This window comes from Petromyzon marinus, chromosome 2 (genome assembly GCF_048934315.1).
Source record: "Petromyzon marinus isolate PM22_M1 ecotype Great Lakes invasive population chromosome 2, UKy_Petmar_22M1.pri1.0, whole genome shotgun sequence".
NCBI lineage: Eukaryota > Metazoa > Chordata > Hyperoartia > Petromyzontiformes > Petromyzontidae > Petromyzon > Petromyzon marinus.
The window spans coordinates 11,538,599-11,562,697 of record NC_133668.1 but is presented as its reverse complement, the minus strand read 5'-3'; the positions used below and the strand labels follow the sequence as shown (position 1 = coordinate 11,562,697).

Here is a 24,099-nt window from a genome sequence, read left to right as displayed (position 1 = left end):
CCAAGTTATGTCCCCTGATTTGCGATATTAACATTGGTGTTTTGTTGCAAATGCTCTCGTTTTTCAAATCATGAACGTAACCTTATGGCTCAGGCTGCACTTCAATTTGTCTCAACAAATGTCTCCGAATTAATGATTAAGCAATGCATGAATGTGACAGAACGTGTGCCGCTTCTCGGTTTCCGTGTTATTTACACGATTTGAAATAAAGCAAAGACGACTTTACTTTGTCAAAACCTTGATCGCATGGGGGTATGGGGTCCTCTAGTGGACCCATATGACGACAGGGACGGTATAAACACAAAACAACTAAACCAATTATAGTCCAAAGAATTGGCTTAAAACGTGGAAATGTATAGCAGCAAAGTACAGGGGTTGGCAATCTACGGCTCCGGAGCCGCATGCTCTTTTAAGGACTGCTTCGTGAAGTTATTTATTAAGGACCGTCTCATATTCACATTGTGGCTTTCGAAACGGTTTTTTTTATACCGAATTCGAAAAAAAGGCTGTTATTTTGGTTGTCGACGCCGAGTATAGTGCTCTATTCTACAAACTGCACTGCATTTGCACACCCCACAGAAACCAACCTCTTTTAGAGTTAATCGGAGGATACAACCAATGCATAATACACGATGCGATTTTATGGGGGGATTTACCCATCTCATTTTCAGTTGTCATCCCCGAGAGGAATACGTCATTACCCCCCCCCCCCCCCCCCATTTTTTATTGCTTGGATAACTTCAGTTTAACACGTAGGCTTTCGCGACCAATATCGAAGATGACGTTAGTTTGGCTAATATTTTTTGTTGGTTATGTTTTAAGTTCATCCCATCCTTGCAAGACACGCTCGACCTTTCTGCAAAAATTTTTGTTTCAATTGTTCCCAAACATGGCAAGCCATATTTCATATTTTCAGTTTTTTATTATGGTTAGACCCAATTTCAAAAATCAATACCATATACACCAACTGAAATAGGCACAAGACAAACATACCGTTCTTAATTGTATTTTATTCGGAAATGTATGTACATAGTATGTACACAAATCCAGAAAATGCATAGGGATTAAACATGCAGATTCAAAGCCAAGAGTTATACACCTCAATGTATGAAAATTAAAATAATGCATTTCCACAGCAGTAACAATGTACACAACTCAGCATGATAAAGGCATGGCTATATTGTCACATTAGTCGATACATTTCTCGCAATACATCTCTCTCCATCACTACATGTTGAAAATAAAAAGTACATGCCAAATAAACCGATGTTTCACAACACACTTTTTATTCCAGAGGCTTTCAATAGCGGCCAAAGCACTGACATTTTTAATCTCTTATTTTCCGTCAATTCCAACCACGATAGGCCATGCTATTTTTCATGCAAGTTACAATGTTACAACTGTGGAAAAAAGCCCCATGTGCGCCCAGTGTATTGAACACAACGCAATTCTTGCATTGCAATGTTAACGTGACGAAAGTTTTTTTCTCCGAATGATATTTGTAGAGTTGATATTTCAGCTGGCCCCACATTAAGTGTAAGGACTATATAATCTATACACAGAAAATTATGTAATCCGTTCTACAAGAGTGCTATTGATAAAAGTATACAAAGATTTACAAAACACACTGAACATATCCATAACTGATTGTATTAATTACAAACTGTAATGATTCTGAAACTCATTACAAAAAAATGTTAAGTGTACTAAAAATTATAATCTGGATCCTCTTGATGAATACAACATAAAAACACAACCGAAATGCATTTTCATGAAAGTAGCATATGGTTAAAATCCGGTATCCTGCTCAGACCACAACACTCCATACATAGATTGTACACAAATCCACCAGCAATGTAGGCTCTAGATTAGGGTTCGGCAAACTGCGGCTCTGAAACCGCATGCAGCTCTTTAAGGACCGTCTAGTATTCAACACGCATTGTGGGTCTTGAAAGAGTTTTTTTTTACCTAAACGGAAAGAATGACTTGTTATTTTGGTTGCAGACTCCTGCTCTAGACTCTTAAAGTATATGGTAATTAAGGCATAAAGAACACTTCAGTCAATCTCGATGACAATGATACCTTGTCATGAGTTTGTTTTAAATGCACGTTTTCTTTCGCCTGAAATATGTACTTTTGCACCCACTGACTGCTGGAGAGAATGCGAGTTGTGTACTGCCTGTATTGCCAATGTTAAAGAACAGGAATTAAAAGCAATGTGCCTCCAACGTAACTGATTGCAATAAAAATACATGGAACTGCCTAAACAGCTCAGCTGCCACTAAATCCAGTTTATAATTTTAAGTGTCCGAAGAATGTTATTGTGAATAACACTTACCAGTTTAATCACCTAGCTGTTAGAAAATGGCAAAACATTATTGATCCCACTATATTAAGTAGTATTCTTGCCACATCAGTTAGCATGTTAAAACAAGAGTAACAATTTGTCTTCCATACATTCCACAACCAATACATTTGAATTTAATCCTCAATGCCCCAGAGGAATAAATCCCATTATTTAAAATTCCATTTGTATGTGTGCCTTGCTAAGTGGTTTTGCAGTGAGGCTAATGATATAAGGCCACAGACAAGCACATCGGTTGGATTTGACCTGCACACGATGAGTTAAAAATGATTACAATAATACAATTTCACTACTCTTTGGTTCTTTCGGTAAAGTCACGTAGGTATAAAAAAGAACCAAAGAGTGTGGATTCCTGCAGTCACGAAAGCTTCAAATCTACAATTTCACTGTTCAAATGTGTTCTCCATTTAACTTATACAGTAAAACCTTGGATTGCGAGCATAATTCGTTCCGGAAACGTGTTTGTAATCCAAAGCACTCGTATATCAAAGCGAATTTCCCCATAAGAAATAATGGAAACTCAAACGATTCATTCTACAACCCAAAAATATTCGTATAAAAATTATTAATACAAAATACCTTTTTATAGCTTTATTATTAAAATTTAATACAAAGTAATACAATTAATTAATTAAATTTAATCGTGGCTGGTGTGAGGGAGACGTGAGGAGAGGGGGGTTATTGTGTAGGACTACTTTCACTGTCACTAACGGAATCACTGCTATCTGTTGGCTCAGTGGAATCTTTTTATTTTTGTGCAACTTTAACAAGGAACCTATCCAATGACACTTGCTTTTGCCTCCTTTTGAAGATTTCATGGGGGCCATTGTTGCAGTACAGTTACTAAAGAACAGTCACTACACTTTGACACAAAATAAAAAAAATGCTTTACGCACACACACGTGGACACAACACTATAGTAAACAGTATACGCTCGCACGGATGTTGACTATACGAGTGAGGCACGCCGACTGAGACCGAGCCATGGGAGACGATTACCCACAATCCCACAGCGAGAGAGAACCATCGGCTCAGTTGTGATCACGTGACGCTCGGCAGACAAAGCGTATACGTACTAATCGCATTGCAAACCTCGCTCGTTTATCAAGTAAATTTTTTTTGTTTATTTGCTCGTCTTGCAAAACACTCGCAGACCAAGGTACTCGCAATCCAAGGTTTTACTGTAAAGCCATGTAAGCTAAATGTCATACACATGCCAATATTTTTAGCACTTAAGAATACATTTACAAATAAACTCGGCTTTGGTTTAGTTTGCACCCTGTTAATTAAAAATCCACCAATACATTTTTACCAAAATTATGTATTGCTAATGGCACCAGTGTAAGCATGTCTGTGGCTGTTTCAGCCAATAGATTAAGAACACATATCTCATGTTTACTTTCAGAAGTGGCAGTATAAAAAAATGCCCCAACCCAATACAGTATAAAGCTGTTTGATGTTAAAAACTAATAAATCAGACCCTGTCTGATTAACCACAGGTTTTAACACATGTCAATACTGACACAGTGCACTGCAACAGTTGGATAGAATATTCACAAATCTCACATTCAACAGTAAAACTTTCACACCAGATAAGATACCAAGCCACCCTTTCTAGTATAAAACAATTTAAGCTCCTTGCATGTAAGTTGTAGGCATTTAAACTACCAAGAACTTGTCTTACATCTAGTGGTAGATTTTGTCAAACGCATTAATAAAAAAATGCAAACTTTGGACCTCCATTACCATTTGTGCTCTTTTACTTTTAAGAGATGCTGAATTGATCTTTATTGATGTAGATGGTCTCTAACCACATTTAGAAATTCCAGCACCGCCTGCGCATCGGTGGGATGCCGAGGTGTTGTCTTGGCGCACAGCAGATAGGAGGACCACACGCTAGTCAGCGTAGTGCATTATGGGCTCCACGTAGTTGCCGGGGAAGAGCCCTGTGTGGCCATTGGTGGCTCCCTCGTACCAGCCGTCATCGTTTTTCCTGACCACATAGATGATGGAGCCCTCGTGAAAGCTCAGCTCATCATCCTTGTCCTGGACGTAGTCATACACTGCCACCACTAGGAAACACAAAAAGAGTGAGGATAATGGGTGTGACCAACACAGCATATGCTTGCTTTTTAACTAATTTGAAAATTTTGCATTGTTCAGTGTGTGCACATTTAATATTCACCCTTCTCAATGTAGATTTTGGGTGCCCATTCGGGATCCCCGTCTGCATAGGGGTCCGAGTATTGCACCACGGAGGCTTCTTCGTCGTAGTCGATGGGGGGTGGTGGAGGCAGTAGCGAGTCATCGCCCCCAGAGCCAAAGCCCACCAGATCATCCGGGGGCGGAGGCAATGCTTGTGTTGGGCTGTCTGCAACTTTATAACAAAGAGATTAAATTAGTGAGCTCTTCACATGCTGCCATAAATGCAGATTCAAGCAAATTACGTAACATTATAATCACTGGGTTAAGTGAATCAATTAGTAAGAAAGAAAAATAATTCACTGAAATAAATTGCACAAACATAAAGCAAAGCCCTAAATATAAAGCATAATTTTTAAGCTGCCCTCAAATATGACCACTTACTGTTCTCCTGCATGCGGGCCACAAAGCCCGTGAGGGGAATCTGTGGGGTGAGCTGGGGCATTGGCGGAGGGGGCGGCGCATGTGACACTGATAAGGACAAATACAAAGCAGTACATTTGCAATTAGCTGTAAAGCAGTAGAAAATAATCCATTGCCTGACAAAAATATTTGACAAAAGCGACAGAAGGCAGGCGCAATATTGCTTGATCAGTAAAACTAGACTTTATCAGATAAAATCTCAAAATCAGACACACACACATGCATGTGAATTATGAACACAAGCTTTGTATTTTTATTCTGAGCCTCAGCTTCAAATTCATTCCAAACCACGTTAAACTATGGTAATATGAGGCCAAAGTGCACACATTTTATATGAAGGTTAAGGATTCCGTCGTGGGTGTGCTCCCTCTGGCGGGAGGGCAGGGGAGGGGTGCTCTAAGTGCCACCTACTGGGGTTGTGGCTGTAGAAGGGGCCGCCATTGAGTTGCGAGGACTGGGAGGTAACAGATGGGGGACGGCGCGAGCCTCCTGAGCTGATGGACGTGGCCGAGTTATTCCGCGTCATCTGCCTTGGCATGGAGTTGTATTGGGAACCGGGCCCAGCTGCAAAATCCCGACAATACAGCTTCCAGCAGCCCATTCACATTCACTGTAGTCATTCACTTCAAGTTCCTCTTACACGTCACGCTAAGTTATGCTTACTTCCATGTAAGGATTAGTATTAAAACAGGACAGCAACTACAGCAAGTTGACGACCGTTCAATACCAATGTCCATGTTTGAAGCAACAAGTAGCCTCGACACAAGCAACAAGCACTTGTCATCACTATTTTCAGCCTGATGATGAATTCAGAAGCAAGCGTTCACAGGGCATAGCCAGACATCAATAATGTGCACACAGAATGTGCATGAATTACCATTTGACTGGTTGGCACTGCAGTTTAGTTTTTTAGGCAAACATGATCTTCTAAATGAGCCAACACATTGTCATGTTTTATTACCACTGGCTACGCCCATTGTTAGATTAGTAGCAAGACAGAACAAAATGGTGAGTACTACATTCATGACGCCTGATCTTACCAAACATGGGAGGGGGAGGAGGTGGGGCTGGCACACCAATGGATGCTGGCAGCCAAAAGAAACTTGTGTTAAATCTCACAAGCTTAGAGCTACTGATACAGCTCAAAATATCAACACAAGCACTCACCTAAAGATCTAGCAACATTCACCTCGGTTTTCCAACATGCAGTTGTTTTGTACGATAATTGAAAATTTGCTCATAAATAAAAGCATATCACAACGTATTAATATCCAATGATTAACTTGCACTTGGAATAAGTAAACCTTGTCAGCCACTGTAACCATGATGTTCCTTATTTACCTGGGGAACCCTCACTGTGCCTTTCAACTTTTCCATAAACAACCTGCTTGGCATCTTGGGCCAATTTATCTAAGTATTTTAGCATGAAAGAACCTGGAGAAATGTAAATAAACATCACCCATAACTGGTTGGATAGTTCACACAAATACAGTCTCCAGTCCACAAGGCTTTCAATTGAGTTGGGGGTTTTGACATTAATGCCAAAGGAACAGCTGGATTAACGGAAAACACAAAAAAGAGGCACAATTTGCTCTCAAGATGTAAATGAAGCTTACCTGAAAGTGGTGGGGCTGGAGGGGGAAAAGAATTGTTGTAAACGTCAGCAGGCATGGGGGAAGGTGGTGGCGGGTAAGAGGAAGTAGGTGGACCTATGCAATCAAATGTGAACATGTGACAAACATGCAGAGATGTTAGTGGGCCACTGAAAACCATTGCTACTGTAAAATACAATTACACATGCCTCATGCGTAGAATATTGCTTAAAATTGAGTGGTTAGGCACATGCTCAAACCAGTATTATACTTGTACACAGGCATTCCATCTGACAATCTGAAGACTACTTTAATTACACAAGAGGACAGGTGGCTATACTGCCCATGCCACACATACAATTTTGCTGAAGATATAACGAATTAGAGTTAACCATATTCTTGGTTCTTTCGGTAAAGTCACGTAGAAGGGAAACAATAAAGTAATAAAAATATAAAACAGTAAAATTATCACGACGTTTCGACTGCAACACAAGCAATCATTATCAGGTGTGAAAACGATGTTTTAATATATAATAAGTATCGATTTAAAGCTTTCGTGACTGCAATGATTCATCTTCTTTGGTTCTTTCGGTAAAGTCACGTAGAATGAGAATAAAATAATAAATTGATAAAATAAAATAACACAATAATATTCTCACAATTTATCAATTTATTATTTTATTCTCATTCTACGTGACTTTACCGAAAGAACCAAAGAAGATATAATAAGTACTTTGGCTGAGAAACATTGGCGATAATTACGAAAGCAATAATTACTACATCACTCTGACAATACCACAATTTAATAACAGGAATCGTCAAGTGCGTTTTAGAGTCAAATTAGTATTTAAAGATTAAACAATAGTTTTATGGAGTGGAAGCACTATAGACATTACTACAGTATAAATAGCAGCGCATAATTATTTCAGCACATGCAGCCGTTTTTAGGGCATTCAGCTCCATGCAATGTCTTCAAAGTGCTGTCACGACTTCCAATCTGTTGCTTCTCAAGTGTGACTAAAAGAATGTAGAGTAATGGTGCATAAAGCAACACTATATATTTATTATACTGGGTGCACTTTGCTACAACAGCACGCACACACAGATGTTCGTGTTTTTACGTATTTTTTTATATTGGCCACTGCTCGGATGTTAAATAAAACGAAGAGGTAAAAATGTCCCTGGTAACACGAAATATGATATATGTGCAGCGAGGTTTTTTATTATCATGACACAGCAATGGACAATTATTTAGTTAAGTGGTCAGCTTTATAAAAATAATAGCTTAACATAAGCATCCCCATTGGTTAGCATAATTTTGAACCCTTGGGCATTTTCTGTAATGTGAATTGAGATGAATTCATCATTACCATCCATGATCTATTGGATGACAGCCTCCAAGACCCACATTTTCTCTCGTGGCAAAGCTCCTGTACAAACTTATTTAATAGGTCCATCTCCACGTCGACATTCTCTTAGGCCTGTTCGCACCTTTGGCTGCCACTCCATCATTAGTCTCGACCACCAGTCATCATCCCTTCTCATGACGTGTCCAACCAAGCACACTAATGTTTGTTATACGTCAATGATGTTTCTAACTTTGGTATGTTTTGTGATGTATGTTCTGCTATTTCCTGTTAATTACAAGCATGAACCTATTCATGCCATGGCCACGTTTCAGCTATTATTTTATTTTACTTGTCAACGTCCATGTTTCTGATCCATACAGTATAGCAGGAATATGCACTGATTAAACAGACAGATGCATTGCAAAGTCCACCAATGATGCCAGGATAGATTTGTGCAGACAGTGAGGAGGGCAGTCATGAAAAGACCTTGGCTGAAGACGCTTGGTATGGAGGGTGGGGGCACAGGGATGGGAATGCCCACGCTGCCGCTGCCACTATTCTCCCGGCTGCCTCCGCTCCGGCTGCCTCCACTGCTGCCACTGATGCCCACAGGAAGGAATAAACATCATTATATAAGGATATTAAACTTTGGTTAAATACAACAGCGCCATCTTCAGCTGCAACATTAAAACGATCATTAATGCATATAATACGGGAACATTTTTCAAATGATTTAAAACTTTAAAATATCAGAGTAGGGCTCCTTGCTGGATTAACGGGCACCTAAACAAAATCCATTTTTAATAATCATCCTGCACATGTTAGTACCACAACTGCAGAAAAATCAAAAGCAAATGAAGCATGGTTTAAAACAAGAGGTTAATAAAGCAGATATTAAGCAACCAAGCAATTACCCAGCACAAGAAAAACTTACCGCTCAGAAACCCTGGCCATTTTTTTCTCGCACAAAAAGATGCTCAATTTTCAACGGCACTAGCAGTCTTCCTGCCAACAGAAAGTCTGTCTCCTATCCCTCACTACCTGTATGTTCGAGCCCTTTGGTTGAGGGAAGCAGTACGTGCAGGGCTCTGTAGGTGCTGCTGAGAGGTTGGAGGCCCCCAACCCGGGCTGGCTGTGTAATCGTTAGGCAGAGCCGGCGGCCGAACCGGCTCCAGAGTCCGGTAGGGAGAGCTCCTTCTGCAGAACCAAGAGCAGAGAACTGACCCCTCACCCCTGCCAGTGCCTCCCGGTGGACCCACTCGACAGAGCCATTCCGCATCATCGGCTTCGAGGAGTGAAACTGCAAGCAAAGTGCAGCTGTATTTAACATGAAAATCTTTTCTATCCTTAATCAAGGAATGAGGGGATGAAAGGAGATAAGTAGACACTAAACGCCAGCAAAATAGTTTCTTAAACAATGGATAAATAAAAATGCACTTCAATCACAGATTTGACTTTTAAGCAAAGGGGAAGTGAGTTAAAGCGGGCAATCAATGAAGACGACATAACCCGACATACCCCTTGCGTCCCAGAGTGCTGCATTGCAGCAGGCGAGTCAAGGCACCCGTGTCATGCCAAGCAGGTGATAGAGAAAGAAGCAGCAGTTAGTTTCATGCACAAATGCACCAGCAAGTAAAAATAAACCAAAGTTCCTTTCAAGCTCATGCAATATTTCAAGATTATTTGGAAAATGTGTTTAAGTTTTAGTGGTGTGCCTGTCCAGCCTCATAAAGCAACATAATTGATATATACTGTATTTGTTTTACAATGGAAATAAGTTGTAAAATGCAATATCTCCGAGAAAAATATTTCCGTTTTTAACAGCAGACACAATTAATCAACAAAAACTAATAACTTCTACAAACAAGGCATACATTATAATCATTCGTCAGCAGTTGAACTCGCCAATAAATGTTTACCTGCATGACTCATGGTGTACAACATTGATAGAATTTTGTTTCACAAAAAATATATACAGTATGTTTAATGTCAATAAAAGTATGAAATTAATCATCCGTCATCGTAAGCAGATGACTTAACAATCAATCATCGACAATAGTTAATACAATGCTGAAATACAACAATTAATCTCGCACTTGAACATAAGAAAATTGTATCTCTCTATCTCTGGGGTGGATGTTTCTCGGGCGTGTCCTCTTTTGGCTACCACTGCCATTTTCGACGACTGGCTATAATCTTTTCTAGCTATGTGGACTGCGCAAGATCACTTACCTTTCATAGATGTCAATGTGATGTCTCTAATTTGCATTTGTTCTCTAATCTACACGTTCCCTCATTTTGTCAGTCTAATTCCGAACTTGCACCTCCCCATGCTACTTTGCACACATTTCAGCTTTTTGTAAAAAAAAAACCCTTCTCATCAAATAACATTTTCCAAAAGCATTCCATTGTGTTCCTTGCTCACCTCTTTATCTCTTCATTATTGTCCCCATCCTCTGTCACCATTTGTCATAGATATTCATACATGGTGTATTTTACAGTTGTATCTCGAACTTCTTGAAAATAACTTTTATGTTTTGCTCATATTTATCTTTTGCCCTAATTTTGCAACCTTCTATATTCTATTCATAAATCATTTCCTACAATTAATTTCAAATGGATGTTATAATAGCTATTTTGTCAGATTATACGCGTTGGAAAGGTCACTCGGGATTTACGTTTCAATCCTTGATCTCTGAGCCACTGTAAAGTTGAATGCAGCAATCAAAAGCAATCAGTGCTCTGTGTGATGTCTGATTGCAAAGTAGGTGGAGGCATTGCAACAGTTTTTCTACTTTAGCAAATTCTTATGAGATTCTGTAAAGCGGCTCATGCTTTAATAGTGGCAAAATTATCATGTTTTGTGTCCCTATCCTTTTTGAGGCTATCCGCATTATATATCAATTTTAAACATGGGGGTGTTCACCTCATCTTCATGTAAAAGCTGTGACCATGTCATTCATAACACCGTGCTTTTTAAATTGCATTGTCTTGCTTTGGCAATGTCTATGGAATTCCAAGCAAGTGCCTCTCTGTGCTTCTTTGCACAGACGTTAGCTTTTGTTCTATTTTCTTGTCCATCTCAAAGTAGGTAATATGCAGTGATTTAAAATGTTTCCCTTTAGAAATACTGGTACGTGACTTACAATATTAAGTTAAGTTTTTAAAAAGTACTCTTCTCTTGTTCACCTCTTTATTTTATAATTTTGATCCCAGTGAGCCTTAAATAACTGCCTTTGGTAAATATACTCTTACACATTTTTCATTTGTATACCCAATTGTTGAGATGCATGATTATCCATCCCAAATGGTAAACTTTGGAGCATTTCAAGGGCATTTAGTTACTTACCGTACTGTACATTAAAAACCACTCCTCACTTCACAAGCTTTGATTTTGAATAGGCTAAAATTCCGAACATCTGAAGGCAGACCGCCCACACACACAAAAAGCAATATAGACCGTCCAATTCATAACGACGATAATGGGGGCTCAGATTTGCTCTGCACACAAGAACATGATGAGTAGCACTGGAGATTGACAGGAGGATAATGCGAAGTTTCATCCACTGCTTGTACAAATATGATTTCCTAGAATATGAAAGTGATAAACACATATTGGTATTATTCACATAACTATTAGTTTTTCCCTTTTTTCTAAAAATCCCATTGCAATGTATGGCAATAGTTTAAAACACAACATGCAATAGTTTTCAACAGCCCTGGTGCAATACATGAAATATTAGATTAACGGCATGACAATAGAGCATGTATTGTATTTCACATCCCTGCCCATGTAAAAATTATCAAATTACAACTAAATAAAGAAATAAAGGTGTGACCTCGTACCCAATGGTTCCTCTGCTGACTGAAGGAGGGCTGGGAGGTTTTTGAGTGGGCGGTGTGCTCCGGGAAATACTGCTGGTCCTTCCGTTGGGGTTGTTTCCCTGCTGCAACAAAGGCACACCCAAAACTGAACACAGTCTATATGCGCAGCAAGCTCACACCACAGTGCTTGCGATTATCATCACAAAAACAACTGCATGGCCCGCAAATTAAACGGACCTTACACAACACAGCACAATACACTTCCACAGCACAAACAGAATACGGTATTTTATTTCTTACCTTAGCCTTCAGAAGCCACTTTGCGCAAAGCAGAAAATAAAAATAGAAGCAAAATATAACTGATCTATAAATCTGCATGCAGTTAAGGCAACACATTTTATGGAGTGAGGTTTGATTTACACGATGGCTTGTCTTTTTTAGAGTTGATTCAATATACATTTTAAATGATCACTTTTAGGTAACACCATGGAGACATACACAACAGCTGAATGAGTAAATGTGCAATAAAATGTGTTATTTATATTGTTTTCCTTTGAAATAAATATTTTACTGCCATTCAAACATCGTCCACAAACAACGTGGTAATGCATGTTTTCCAATGGCTTTCTAAACGCGTTGTAACAGAGACGCTCAATATGTTGTCATTTAATGTCTGCTCATACACCCACCTTAGCCCACACTTGTGTTAACTTAAGAGTAGACTCGAGTTTGAGAACCATTGACCTTAATTTTTATACTTGTAAAACCAGACAGGTTATGTTTGACAGACCATCTTGTGAGTACATATTTTTTCATCAAAGACACATATATTACATCACTGAAAAGTATGTATTATTCAGACTCAGCAGTGAGGATTTGGTAAGGTACTCATATTCATGTTACACACATTGGCTATTATTATATACCAATTTATTCCATAGAAGACAAATGCCAGCTGTCATGGTTTACACAAATGAAAATCGTAATGAAAATGGCAGGAAAGACAATGCCTGTAGCAAAATATACAGTAAGTCCCTGGGTTGCGGAAGACCCGACTTACGGAAATCCGACCTTATGGAAATGTTTCCATAAATCATGTAAAAAATATATGCGGAAAAATTTGCGTTAGTTACCAAGCGTCAATAGTGCAGCACGGTGAGGTTGCGGATGAATACCACGGAGCGAGGCATAAGCCCCACCCTTACACCTCGCTCCACCAAAACACTGCCTTCACCGAGCCTGAGCTTCAAGAGAATTCAGGTAAATGGAATTTTCTTGTAGCATTATTTAATTGTTTTATATGCTTAGAACTCTTTTTCCCATGTTTATATTGCTAGTTTTCTTCATTTTAAGTTTATTTCATGAATTATTTATTCTATGTACTTTATTTACCAAAATTACACTTCGACTGCGATCGGAGAAGTCTAGGCCTAGCCTAATGCACGGTAAACGAACATTCGGAAGTGACTGCTTTCTGTAAACAATTAATATAAGCATGTTTTGTGGTATTCATAAGCAATTGGATACAGTATGTTCCATTAGTTTAATTATGGGTAGTATTAGGGTAGATATTTGATGAAATTAAAGAATCATAGGAAGTACAGGGCGTACCTACAGCGATAAGATACAGGCAGCGATAGAAAACGGACGACAGCGCAATACAGCGCTGAGAGAAAACAAACTAGTAATCGGGTAGAGGAGGCACAACTATTTTGCATATGGGATTTTATCTTGATTTGGGGGGGAAGTTGTTCAGTTTCTGAAATATGTAAAATTTGTATTATGGATTGTTCTTGGGAACCTAACCCTTCTGTAACCCGTGGACTGCCTGTACTCATTTTATAATGTTTAAAACCATCTTCTTGCCCTCTTAAATATACAACCACTAATGTTCTACTTTAACAGCTAAAATAAACGTGCAGGATTCAAATGCAAACTGCAACTTGTATGCTCACGCACAGTTTATCAGCCATTTTTACATTGGAGCCAAGGGCCATCGAGCAGCACTAACACAATTTTCACTACCCAGTTAAACAATCACACGCAGAATAGAAAACTAAACGAATAAATATATTACAATTTATCAAATACACATTATATGCTTTTACCAAAATGTCTGCACATTAAATTATTCGACCGAAAAAGGTCAGGCAACACAATCACCACATTATTTCCTATTTAAATTTCTAACACTATGTATAAATGAGTTGCAAAAAAATCCAGTAATGCCCCCCATGACACTGAACTGGTTACTTCATGAATTCAAAATTCGTCATGCAGCTTGAGTGCACCACAAAACATGCACCTGCCAAAGCCAGTGCTGCACACAAGCTAGGCCGAGGGCTCTTTCCACCTATTACCTTCATGCCGTGGCCGATGTCATCCAACACGTTGAAGTCCAGTGGCTTGCGCACGTAGCGCACAGGTCGCTCGGGGTTGACGGGTGCCAGGATCTTGTGTGTGCGTGTCGTGTTCTTGTTGGTGGTCAGAATGCCGATCTCACGCCGGGCCACCTTTTCTTTGTGGATGCCCACCGTCTGCAAGACAAAAGGTGTAATTCATATATGGTAGTTTACATCCACGGGAATAAACAGCAATATAGACACCGATTACGGTTATATTTTTAACCAATGCGCATTACCCATTATGACATATGGATCAGAAACATTGACATGAACGAGAAATAAATAGATTAAAGGTGTGCAACGAAGCATTGACAGATGCATGCCTGGAATTACATTTTGAGACAGAAATTGGAACACGAATTAGAGAATATGTTGAGGCTAAGACGTTAATTTTAACTGTTAAGAAAAGTCAGTGGGTTTCGGCAGCACACCGTTAGAGATGATGGCCGATAGTCAAGAATGACAAGAGTGGTAGCTAAGGGAGGGAACTCGCTCAAGAGGAAATGCACCGAGGAAACGGTGATGAAATGAGTTCGCATGCAGTTGTTTATTACATCCCATGATTGTGAGACGGCAACACCTTGGGGAAGCCTTCATCCAGCAGTGGGTTATGGTTAGTGATAATGGTGTGATCACAATTTCTTGGAATTAAATGTTGAGACTGAAACACGTTGAGTCAAACATAATTAAATAGAATAATCTAAACTTAAAAGTACTTAAAAAAAGACAACGGTATATTATGACAGTAATATCCCATCAATCTTGATTTGAAGCTTTCGTGACTGCAGGAATCCATACTCTTTGGTTCTTTCGGTAAAGTCACGTAGGTAGAAAAATAAAATAAATCACGACGTTTCGATCGCAACACAAGCAATCGTCATCAGGTGGGACAACCACAGCAAGAACAAACTGCTGAAGTAGGCGAGAGATCTGCCTTGGCACGAGGTTATATAGTAGGCCTCGGCAGTAGGGGGGGGGGCAGAAAGTGGACCCGGCAGCAGCACCCTGGTCACTGGAGTAAAGTGGACCACCGCAGCAGCATTGGAAAGATCGGCTGCAGGGGGGGAGAGAATGGGGGGGGGGAAGAATTTACCGCAAAGCGGTTTGTGTGCAGGGTAGGTGGAGGCAAAGGCGACGGATACGAACAAGGATGGATGATGCTGTCAGCGACGTAAGAGTGGGTTGAGGCGACGCAAATCAGGTAGTGGTATTAATAACGTGACAATGTATTTGCGAAAGGGGGAGACGTAAACCGTGGTATTACTGTACAATAGATGCTAAAACATTTAAGATCATTCCCGATAAATGTCTATTTAATTCTGTGAATACTGTTGTTTTAGAATGTGTCTGCTATATAAACATTCTGTGCATACTGTTGTTTTAGAATGTGTCTGCTATATAAATATTTCATTCGTAAACTGTTGGAAGTAATTTCTTCTATTACATCTTTACTGAGCTTATTAAGACTTTGTATGAATTTCCTATTTGGTAAACTTAATTCCATACTGAACGGTTCCTTAATATTCTTGGTTCTTTCGGTAAAGTCACGTAGAAGGGAAACAATAAAATAATAAAAATATAAAACATTAAAATTATCACGACGTTTCGACTGCAACACAAGCAATCGTCGTCAGGTGTGAAAACCACAAGAAAATTTGAAAAAAGTGGCGGTTATTTTTAACGTTAGCACCACGGAGAGAGATTTGACACTTTGTTCAGATGGACGAGTCCATCTATGTTCAGAAAAGAGGAGGGGGGAGACGAAAATAATGGATGCGGTCTGAAAGCCACCGTAAGCGTGAACAATCAATTAAGACCCGAAATGGTTATTAAATCCTTCCAATGATTGCTAAGCCAGAATCCATCTTCTCGGTTGAAATTGTCTGTGTTTGTATATGTGGATAGCCTCATGAACGAATCTCTCATGGTAGCCAGATGGCTTGCAAAGAACCTCTGTCTTGGAGAAGTCAATGTAATGTGAACCTACTGAATTATAACAGTGATCTGCCACGGCTGAGGTGTTGGTCCTACCGTGTTTCAGGTCTGCTTTGTGTTCACGAATACGGTCTGAGACATGCCGTTTGGTTTTCTCCAATGTAACTACTACCACAGAGGCAACTTAGTTTGTAGAAGCCAGAGTACTGTATGTCCGGAATCACATCTTTTACAGACGGAACCAGATCACGGATTTTATGTAATGTGTTGAATCGAACCTGGATCTTGTGTTTATTCAGGATTTTGGAGATCTTTTTTGTGATCCCCGCAAAAAAATAAGCGCCACTTTTTTCAAATTTTCTTGTTGTGGTTTTCACACCTGACGATGATTGCTTGTGTTGCAGTCGAAACGTTGTGAGAATGTTATTGTTATATTTTATTATTAAAATGTTTCCCTTCTACGTGACTTTACCGAAAGAACCAAGAATATGAATCCCTGCAGTCACGAAAGCTTTAAATAAAAGGTTCCTTAATAATAATAATAAAACTGTTTATCAACATGTTATGAACCAAAATATCACATCCATTATATGGGCATGAAACAAACTCTACGCAATAAGTTGTTTCTGCATAGCCCATTGGTTACACTGCACGTACAACTGTATGGCCATTGCCGAATAGCATAAAGCAATACATATACTGTATAAAGCATCATAATGAAAAAGTTCCAAACAACTTTGCAGAAGCAGTTTTTAGACATACGGATAAATAACATTTAACGTGGAACATATAAAAGAAAATACAGTATCGGCTTATGTAAATAGTCAAGCAAACAATGTCTTCTGTGAAAGAACCATTTTTACAGCTCCTTGGCCAATAGTACATGTTGCTATGGGAGACTGACATCGGTAGAGATGGCCAAGCTGATTTGCATTTGTACAGCATGAGGCATCCTTGTACCAGACGAAATGGCTGGGGAAATGCAGAACCAGGTCCAAAATGTACATGTACTGGACAAAATGTAGTATAAAACCAGCAGATGAAATGTAAACTATAAAATAATTGAAACTATAATTTTTTTTTATTTTACCAGGTAAGGTCCACTGAGCTATATATATCTTTTTAAGAAGTGACCTGGCCACAAATGATAGCTCAACGAAATGGCTCATCACGTGGAAATGTATAGCAGCTAAATACTCGAAATGCATGTCTAAATGTGGAGGGAAAACCCAGAGGATCAGGAGATAAGTCCACACGGCCACGGGGAGAACATGCAAACTCCAAATATACAGGCGTCAGAGTTGGGATTGAACCCACGATTTTCTGCATACCAGGAGAGGTGGAGTTAACTTCTCGCCACCGTGGCACCCAAATCTACATGTGCAGCCACCGTTCTGGGTGAACTTTCAGCAGGTTTCCATAAAAATGTATCACAACTGGTATATTTTTTAAATATCAATTGTTTTACAATGTGAACACTTTTACAGCGTGTACCATTAAACCAGAGTATTTCCAAGGTTATGGAGTCTGCTGAATATTTTCTTTGTCAGTACAGTATTCTGGTACACGCGGTGACATTCTTCTGCTTCCCATATGCAAAGTAACTAAAAACAGCATCTCTTTCCATTTCTTAACCTACATATTTCCCCACTGCATTGGAGGAAGTAATGTCAATGCAAATATCAACAGAACACACGCGTTTGCAGCAATAACTATGCATTACGAGGTGATTATTTATTCATATTAATGCAGTCTCCCCCAAGTGCATCCTTTGTGGCAAGAGTTGCATTTTACAAGTATATTTTAATGCACCCCAATGTCCATTGACTATCTCATGTGTCAAATAGAATAGTAATGAGACAATGCAGGACATGATGCATACTGTTATAATACATGATATATGTACATTTCCTGCATCACTCGAGGTCCTTCCTGAGCTTGTAGTATCTAACTGAAGATATTCGTGAGAAAGCGTGATTACAATGTCAATTAAAACAATTTATAGACAATCACTCATTGTGTTTTTCTATAATTGTAAGCCGTTTTCTGATTGATTGATTAATTAACAGATAGGTTTCCATACTCAGGAGTCACTGCCTTCATGAAACTTGTTCTCACTGGGAAAAAAATACTCAACAGTGTGCGATTTAAATACAATGAAAAACAATTTAACTATCATATTACTGCAGCAACAATGCTATTGAAAAAAAAGTGTTTAAAGGTAAATATAAATTGGAAACACGATAGCACACGACAACAATTGTTGCAAAACCGTAATGTTTAGCACGTAGGCTTTCGCGACCAATATTATTCATAATAATGTTTTTTGGGTTAGAGCGCGTGAGCACGTGCTTTAACTCTCCACCACCCGACACAGCCAGTAAGGTTTGTCACGTAAACAACGCGCCAATTAGTTACTACTTCAGCCCACCGGTGTGTTGGAGAGTAAATCCAAAACCTTTACAATTTGAATACGATGTTTCACTGGTAATTACACCCAGCATCATCGGGCGATTTGCCAGAATAGTGAAGCAATCCACCTGCTTCCGGTCTTAAATGGAGCAAGATGACGTCATCACGTTACAGGTCTTCTTGGGACGTGATAAAAATAACGAAAACCTCACAAGGTGCGTAGAAGTAAATTCCAATATATGGGATAATCCAACCAAAATTGCACCGACTCATTTTATGTTCCTATAAATTATCCTCAAATACACAATGCATTGTCATTCCCCCATTTGTACACAACTTCGACACCAAATTCTATTACAACAAAACCACCCCTCTTTTTTGAACGATTTATAGCAATACATATTTAAAAAGAGCTGTAATGGAAAATGTATACACTTCTTAAATAAAGTGGTATGTTTTTCATCACCAGGATGAAAGGTGATGTTTTTCTTTTAAATTGGTGCTTGGTCAAGCACAAAAGCACGGATAGTGCAAGTCATTAGAAAATGCACAGATCTGTATTTTTCACGATGGTATATATGAGTTCTCATTTTATGAATGTTTCGTTTCGAGTTTTGTCACGAGAGATCGGTCGCAATGTCACACCAACATGTCATAATAATATCACAATAATATCACGTGCATTAATAACCCCCCCCCCCCCCATAAATTGTCACCAAAACGACTCAATGCAGGTAATGCGAGCCTTAGTGTATGTAAAAACTTTATCCGTAAATTGATGCATCCTTACAAAACTATTCAATAAAAAAGACGTTTGTTTAAATCAAAAGAACCCCACCCAGTGAGAGTCATGCAGAGTTATTTACTGCTCATAGTTGTCATACTTTTACATTTTATAATTTAATTCTCATCGGGTCCCATGATATCTTACAGTACTGTCTCCATTTCTTGTCTACTCTACCTCTCTGGCCTCGCAACGTGTTGCTTATTACATAACTTGGGGCCCTACGATGGCAAGATGTTAACTACTTCAACAGGTCGTGGGTTCCATCACGACCCATATAATTAGAGTTTGCATGTTCTCCCCGTGGCCAAGTGGATTGGCCACATTACAGTATTTGGCTGGTATAAATTTTCACATAAGCCACTTCGTTTAGCTATCATTTGTGGTCAAATCACTTCTAAAAAAGAGCTATATAGTTCAGTGGGCCTTACCAGATAAAATTTAAATGTTTTCTTTTTTAAGGCGGTGTTATTGACAAATGTGTATTTGTTATTACTTCGCAGGATCACGGGAGATAGCAATGGCTTGGGGGAGCCCTTCAAACAGCAGTGGATTGGCTCTTGCTGATGAACGAACACAACACATAGTTGTCTGCATATATTCGGCGTCTAATACATTTGGATAACACCTCCTAGGTTGTAGCATTTTGTACACTCCAACCTGAGGGTACACCAACTTCACAAAACAACTAAACATGCCCTTCTAGAAAAGGCAACATCAGTGTCTGTATCCTGGCCCCTAATTCATAAATCCCAGGGCTCGAAATGGAAAACAAGCTTCCTTCCAGTGGCAACCATTGTATTGTTTCACATCCTGTGTTTTTTTAACCTAAGAAATTTGCAAAGGCTCTTTCTACATTATTGAGATTTGTATATAAGTGTTTTTTTATTTACAAGGTTGGATGCATTGCATTCACACTAGTAGTTTCTCAACAAGTGACTTTTCAAACTGGTTTATGAGTAAACATCCCCTCTCGGCTCTATAAATAAGGACTTGTTTCAGCAGCCTGTTTCTCTCTCCCACCTGAAGACGATTGCTTGTGTGGTGATCGAAACGTCGTGATCAATTTTTGTTTCTACCTACGTGACTTTACCGAAAGAACCAAAGAGTATAGAGTAAACAAAACCTAGGATTTTCCACTGCGAAACAACTTTGACAGAGTACTTTGTAATGCATAGCCATTACAAAGTACTCCCACTAACAAATTTATTTGGAAATAGAAGCAAGTTTAAACGAGATGGCTGTATTCTATTCGATAGAAAACGTAATGGTACACGTGGATTCTCTGGCCAAAAGAATTGTTCATAAATGTTGCCCAATTGTACTGAAGAGCAATTTAATGATCAGACCTTCCTTTTAAATAGTTTCATTCCAACCGCTTGTGCTTTAGCTAATATACATATCATGAATGATACATTCCCTTTACTTTTATATAATACACGTTTCACTTATTGGATATTACTTTTATAAATTACAACAGTAATTCTCGTCAATGTAAAACCCCTTAATCACATTACTCTATAGCCTATGAAAAGCCATCGGAAAATGTAATTCCATAGCAGCAGCTGCTGCACAGAATTAACCCTACGAAGTAGATGATTTCAGCACAATCTCAACTGTGGCAGCAAAATAAGGGGAACCAGACACACACGCATGCATACGCACACAAAAGTTATACTTATTGCAAATCAGCAACTAACAAACACTAACGAACAAAACAATGCATACCAGGTGTATGTATTCACGTACAGTAAAGTATGAACTGCGCTAGTTACTTTGACCATACTTTACTGTATTGACAAGTATGGGTTTGTGAATCTGAGGCACATAGATGTATAGCACAACAATGGATTTTCCTGCACAGCATTCCACTTATCACCACATAGCCGAGCCAGTCTTTAACAACCTGCTACGCAAGGTGGTCAACCATCCAATCACCATCCAGACGCAACCATGTTGGCTTTCAGAGATCTCACGAGATTGACAGCATTCTGGGTGATTTTGTGATTTAGTCACTGGCATATATTTTGGAAAAAATAAAAAAACTTAGAAGCACAAACTCAGACAAGTCTAAAGATACATGTTACAGGGACCCCGTGGCTAAGTAGCCGTACCTGTGAGATGTGGTTGATTGCCGACTCCATCTTGCCGAGCTGTGAGGCCTGGATGTCCAGCATCTGTAGCACATTGTTGGCGAGCGTGTTGATCTGGTAGGCGACGCTGGCCAGGGACTGAGTAGTGTACGCCTTGGTCTCCTCAAGCGCTTGCCGCTTATCTGGGGCCTGACAAAGCGGAAGGACATGGAAGTGATTACGTGACTAAGGCGATACGCACATTCCCATAACTTCAGGTTGAGCACGACAAATTGTGCCTAGAAACATGGGCCACGCGAGATGTATCCTCTGAAAATCTTCAATGATTTACTCGCTCGGCGATCACCTACGCATTTTTCTTCATGCACTACACAAAACACTAACCTCCAAATCGCTCAATGTGTTATGACGCACGCAGAACCTGCATAAATATGAAGTTGGAGTTATCACGCAACGCGACTAGTATTCACAAAAGGGACTGCAATTCATCGTGATTGGGAGAAGGGAAAAAAGGGAGGTTAAATCAGGGTATAGAGCTGTCCCGAGTGTGAAAATCAAGCCATCCCAGTTTCGACCCTGCGACCTTTAGCTGCGCGGCCTCCCCGTGTCAACAACAACAAGAAGATGAAGATGATGATGGGGAGGGGGCAGCTAAGAAGCCAACTCTCATCCTTGGAGAATTGAGATTCTCGTGACGTCCTTTCCTCACGACCACCTCCTCCCCACTCACTCGGGCTTGCGCACCCGTGGGCTTTGGCAGAAACATAAACATCCTAGTCACGAAAACGCCGCGCGCTTTCCCGGCCAGCACAGCACACGAAAATTAAGGGCCCGCTTGGCTGGACACACAACGGCGCGGTAATCATCATAATCAACTTAATCAACACTACCATCATCACCGTTCACCGTCAGCAACAGCTTTGTTACGAACCTCATCGACCATAAACATGTTATTCGTCAACGTCATCTTTTATCAAAGCCCTTCCAAGGGCACTGCCAAATTTATCATCACCAACTCCATTAAATCACTCCAGTATCAATTTTGGCATCAGTTTTATAAACGGTCACATTCTTCACGTTCAACATCATTATTATGAACTCAATTATGTTGTATCAACACCACCACCTAACACATCAGCATCATCACTCTTCACATTGACATCCTCGACGTATTGCCGACCTCATCCTCCGATACATCTTCCTTCACTTTTTCACTTCCACCACCTGACCCGTCATCTACCGCCGCTCTTATCAACTCTCGCGTCTCCCTCCGCCTCTCGACCACCTCCTCCATCATCTACATTCACCACTCCCTACATCTCCACCTCCTCCTCTACCACCACCATCACCACTTAATACAACTTCCACCTCTTCCTTTAACCCCGCCTCTCGCTTCATCCTTCAATTCCCGTCGTGAACTCGCCTATCCCGACACCTCAATCTCTTTCACCTCCTCGTCCACCACCACCACCGACCACCACCTTCACCTCTTCCTTCCTGACCCAGCCCAGAACCCCCAGGACTCCAGATTGGCGGAGGCCTCCCACCCTTCCTACCTCTCTCATCACTCTTCCCACTGCCCCCCTTCTCGTCGTCGCTGTGGGCGCCATCTCACCGTCACGTAGTTGCCCTCGCAGTAGTCGGCGACTCGCTGCAGGTTGCCGTGGCTCTCGAGGAGCGCGGCCCGCGCCGCGGGGACCTCCTCCTCCAGCAGCTGCTGCAGCTCCGCCATCTTCGCCTGCCGCGCGTGTCCCCTCCTCCTCCTCCCTCCACTGGCAGCCACTGCGCATGCGCAGCCTCGCCCTGACCCCCCCCACTCCCTCCCTCCTGGGCTTCACCCTCCTCCACTCCCTCCCAGCCCCCCCCCCACTCCCTCTCAGCCCCCCCACTCTCTCTCAGCCCCCCCCACTCCCTCAGCCCCCCCCACTCCCTCAGCCCCCCCCCACTCCCTCTCAGCCCCCCCCACTCTCTCCCAGCCCCCCCACCCCCACTTCCTCCCGAGCCCCCCCCCACTCCCTCCAGAACCCCCACTCCCTCTCAGCCCCCCCCACTCCCTCCCAGCCCCCCCCCACTCCCTCCCAGCCCCCCCCACTCCCTCTCAGCCCCGCCACTCCCTCCCAGCCCCCCCCACTCTCTCCCAGCCCCCCCCACCCCCACTTCCTCCCGAGCCCCCCCCCCACTCCCTCCAGAACCCCCACTCCCTCTCAGCCCCCCCCCACTCCCTCTCAGCCCCCCCCACTCCCTCCCAGCCCCCCCACACTTCCTCTCAGCCCCCCCCACTCCCTCCCAGCCCCCCCCCCACTCCCTCTCAGCCCCCCCCACTCCCTCTCAGCCCCCCCCCCCCACTCTCTCTCAGCCCCCCCCACTCCCTTCCGGGCCCCCCGCCCACCACCGCGACTTTTGGGACAGCGGTTCCGGGCACGTGACGCAGCCCCCCAACATACCCCCCCCCCCCCACATACCCCCCCCCCCCACATACCCCCCCAACATACCCCCCCAACATACCCCCCCAACATACCCCCCCCCACATACCCCACCAACATACCCCCCCCCCAACATACCCCCCCCAACATACCCCCCCAACATACCCCCCCAACATACCCCCCCCACATACCCCCCTAACATACCCCCCCAACATACCCCCCCCAACATACCCCCTCACATACCCCCCCAACATACCCCCCCAACATACCCCCACAACATACCCCACATAC

At 41.3% G+C, this 24,099-nt stretch overlaps 1 protein-coding gene across 29 annotated transcripts; it reads right to left on the bottom strand.

Annotated features, from left to right (window-relative positions):
- Positions 1-990: 990 nt before the first annotated feature.
- Positions 991-23,175, bottom strand: LOC116947432 (abl interactor 1-like). Of its 29 annotated transcripts, none has more exons than XM_032963252.2 (14): positions 23,001-23,174; positions 21,407-21,574; positions 14,117-14,293; positions 12,057-12,074; positions 11,778-11,878; positions 9,450-9,467; positions 8,973-9,128; positions 8,418-8,530; positions 6,607-6,621; positions 6,031-6,075; positions 5,402-5,554; positions 4,952-5,038; positions 4,551-4,742; positions 991-4,437 (listed from the first exon to the last, which is right to left on the bottom strand). In XM_032963252.2, the coding sequence occupies exons 1-14, from the start codon at positions 23,115-23,117 to the stop codon at positions 4,262-4,264; spliced, it is 1,536 nt and encodes a 511-aa protein (XP_032819143.1). In that variant the 5' UTR covers positions 23,118-23,174; the 3' UTR covers positions 991-4,261. The 29 variants fall into 29 exon arrangements, with proteins under 29 accessions (XP_032819143.1, XP_032819051.1, XP_032819071.1 ...); XM_032963160.2 differs by having other exon boundaries at positions 6,607-6,699; positions 23,001-23,173; XM_032963180.2 differs by having other exon boundaries at positions 6,607-6,699; positions 11,778-11,875; positions 23,001-23,173.
- Positions 23,176-24,099: the final 924 nt, after the last annotated feature.

Bases quoted from the DNA above. Each gene is read 5' to 3' on its own strand.
- LOC116947432 (XM_032963160.2), bottom strand. From the start codon at position 23,117: ATGGCGGAGCTGCAGCAGCTGCTGGAGGAGGAGGTCCCCGCGGCGCGG. The intron at 14,294-21,406 runs GTACGGCTACTT...TTTGTCTTGCAG, and splicing joins CAATCAACCACATCTCACAG to ACGGTGGGCATCCACAAAGA. The intron at 6,076-6,606 runs GTAAGCTTCATT...TTTGGCTGCCAG, and splicing joins TCCAGCCCCACCACTTTCAG to CATCCATTGGTGTGCCAGCC.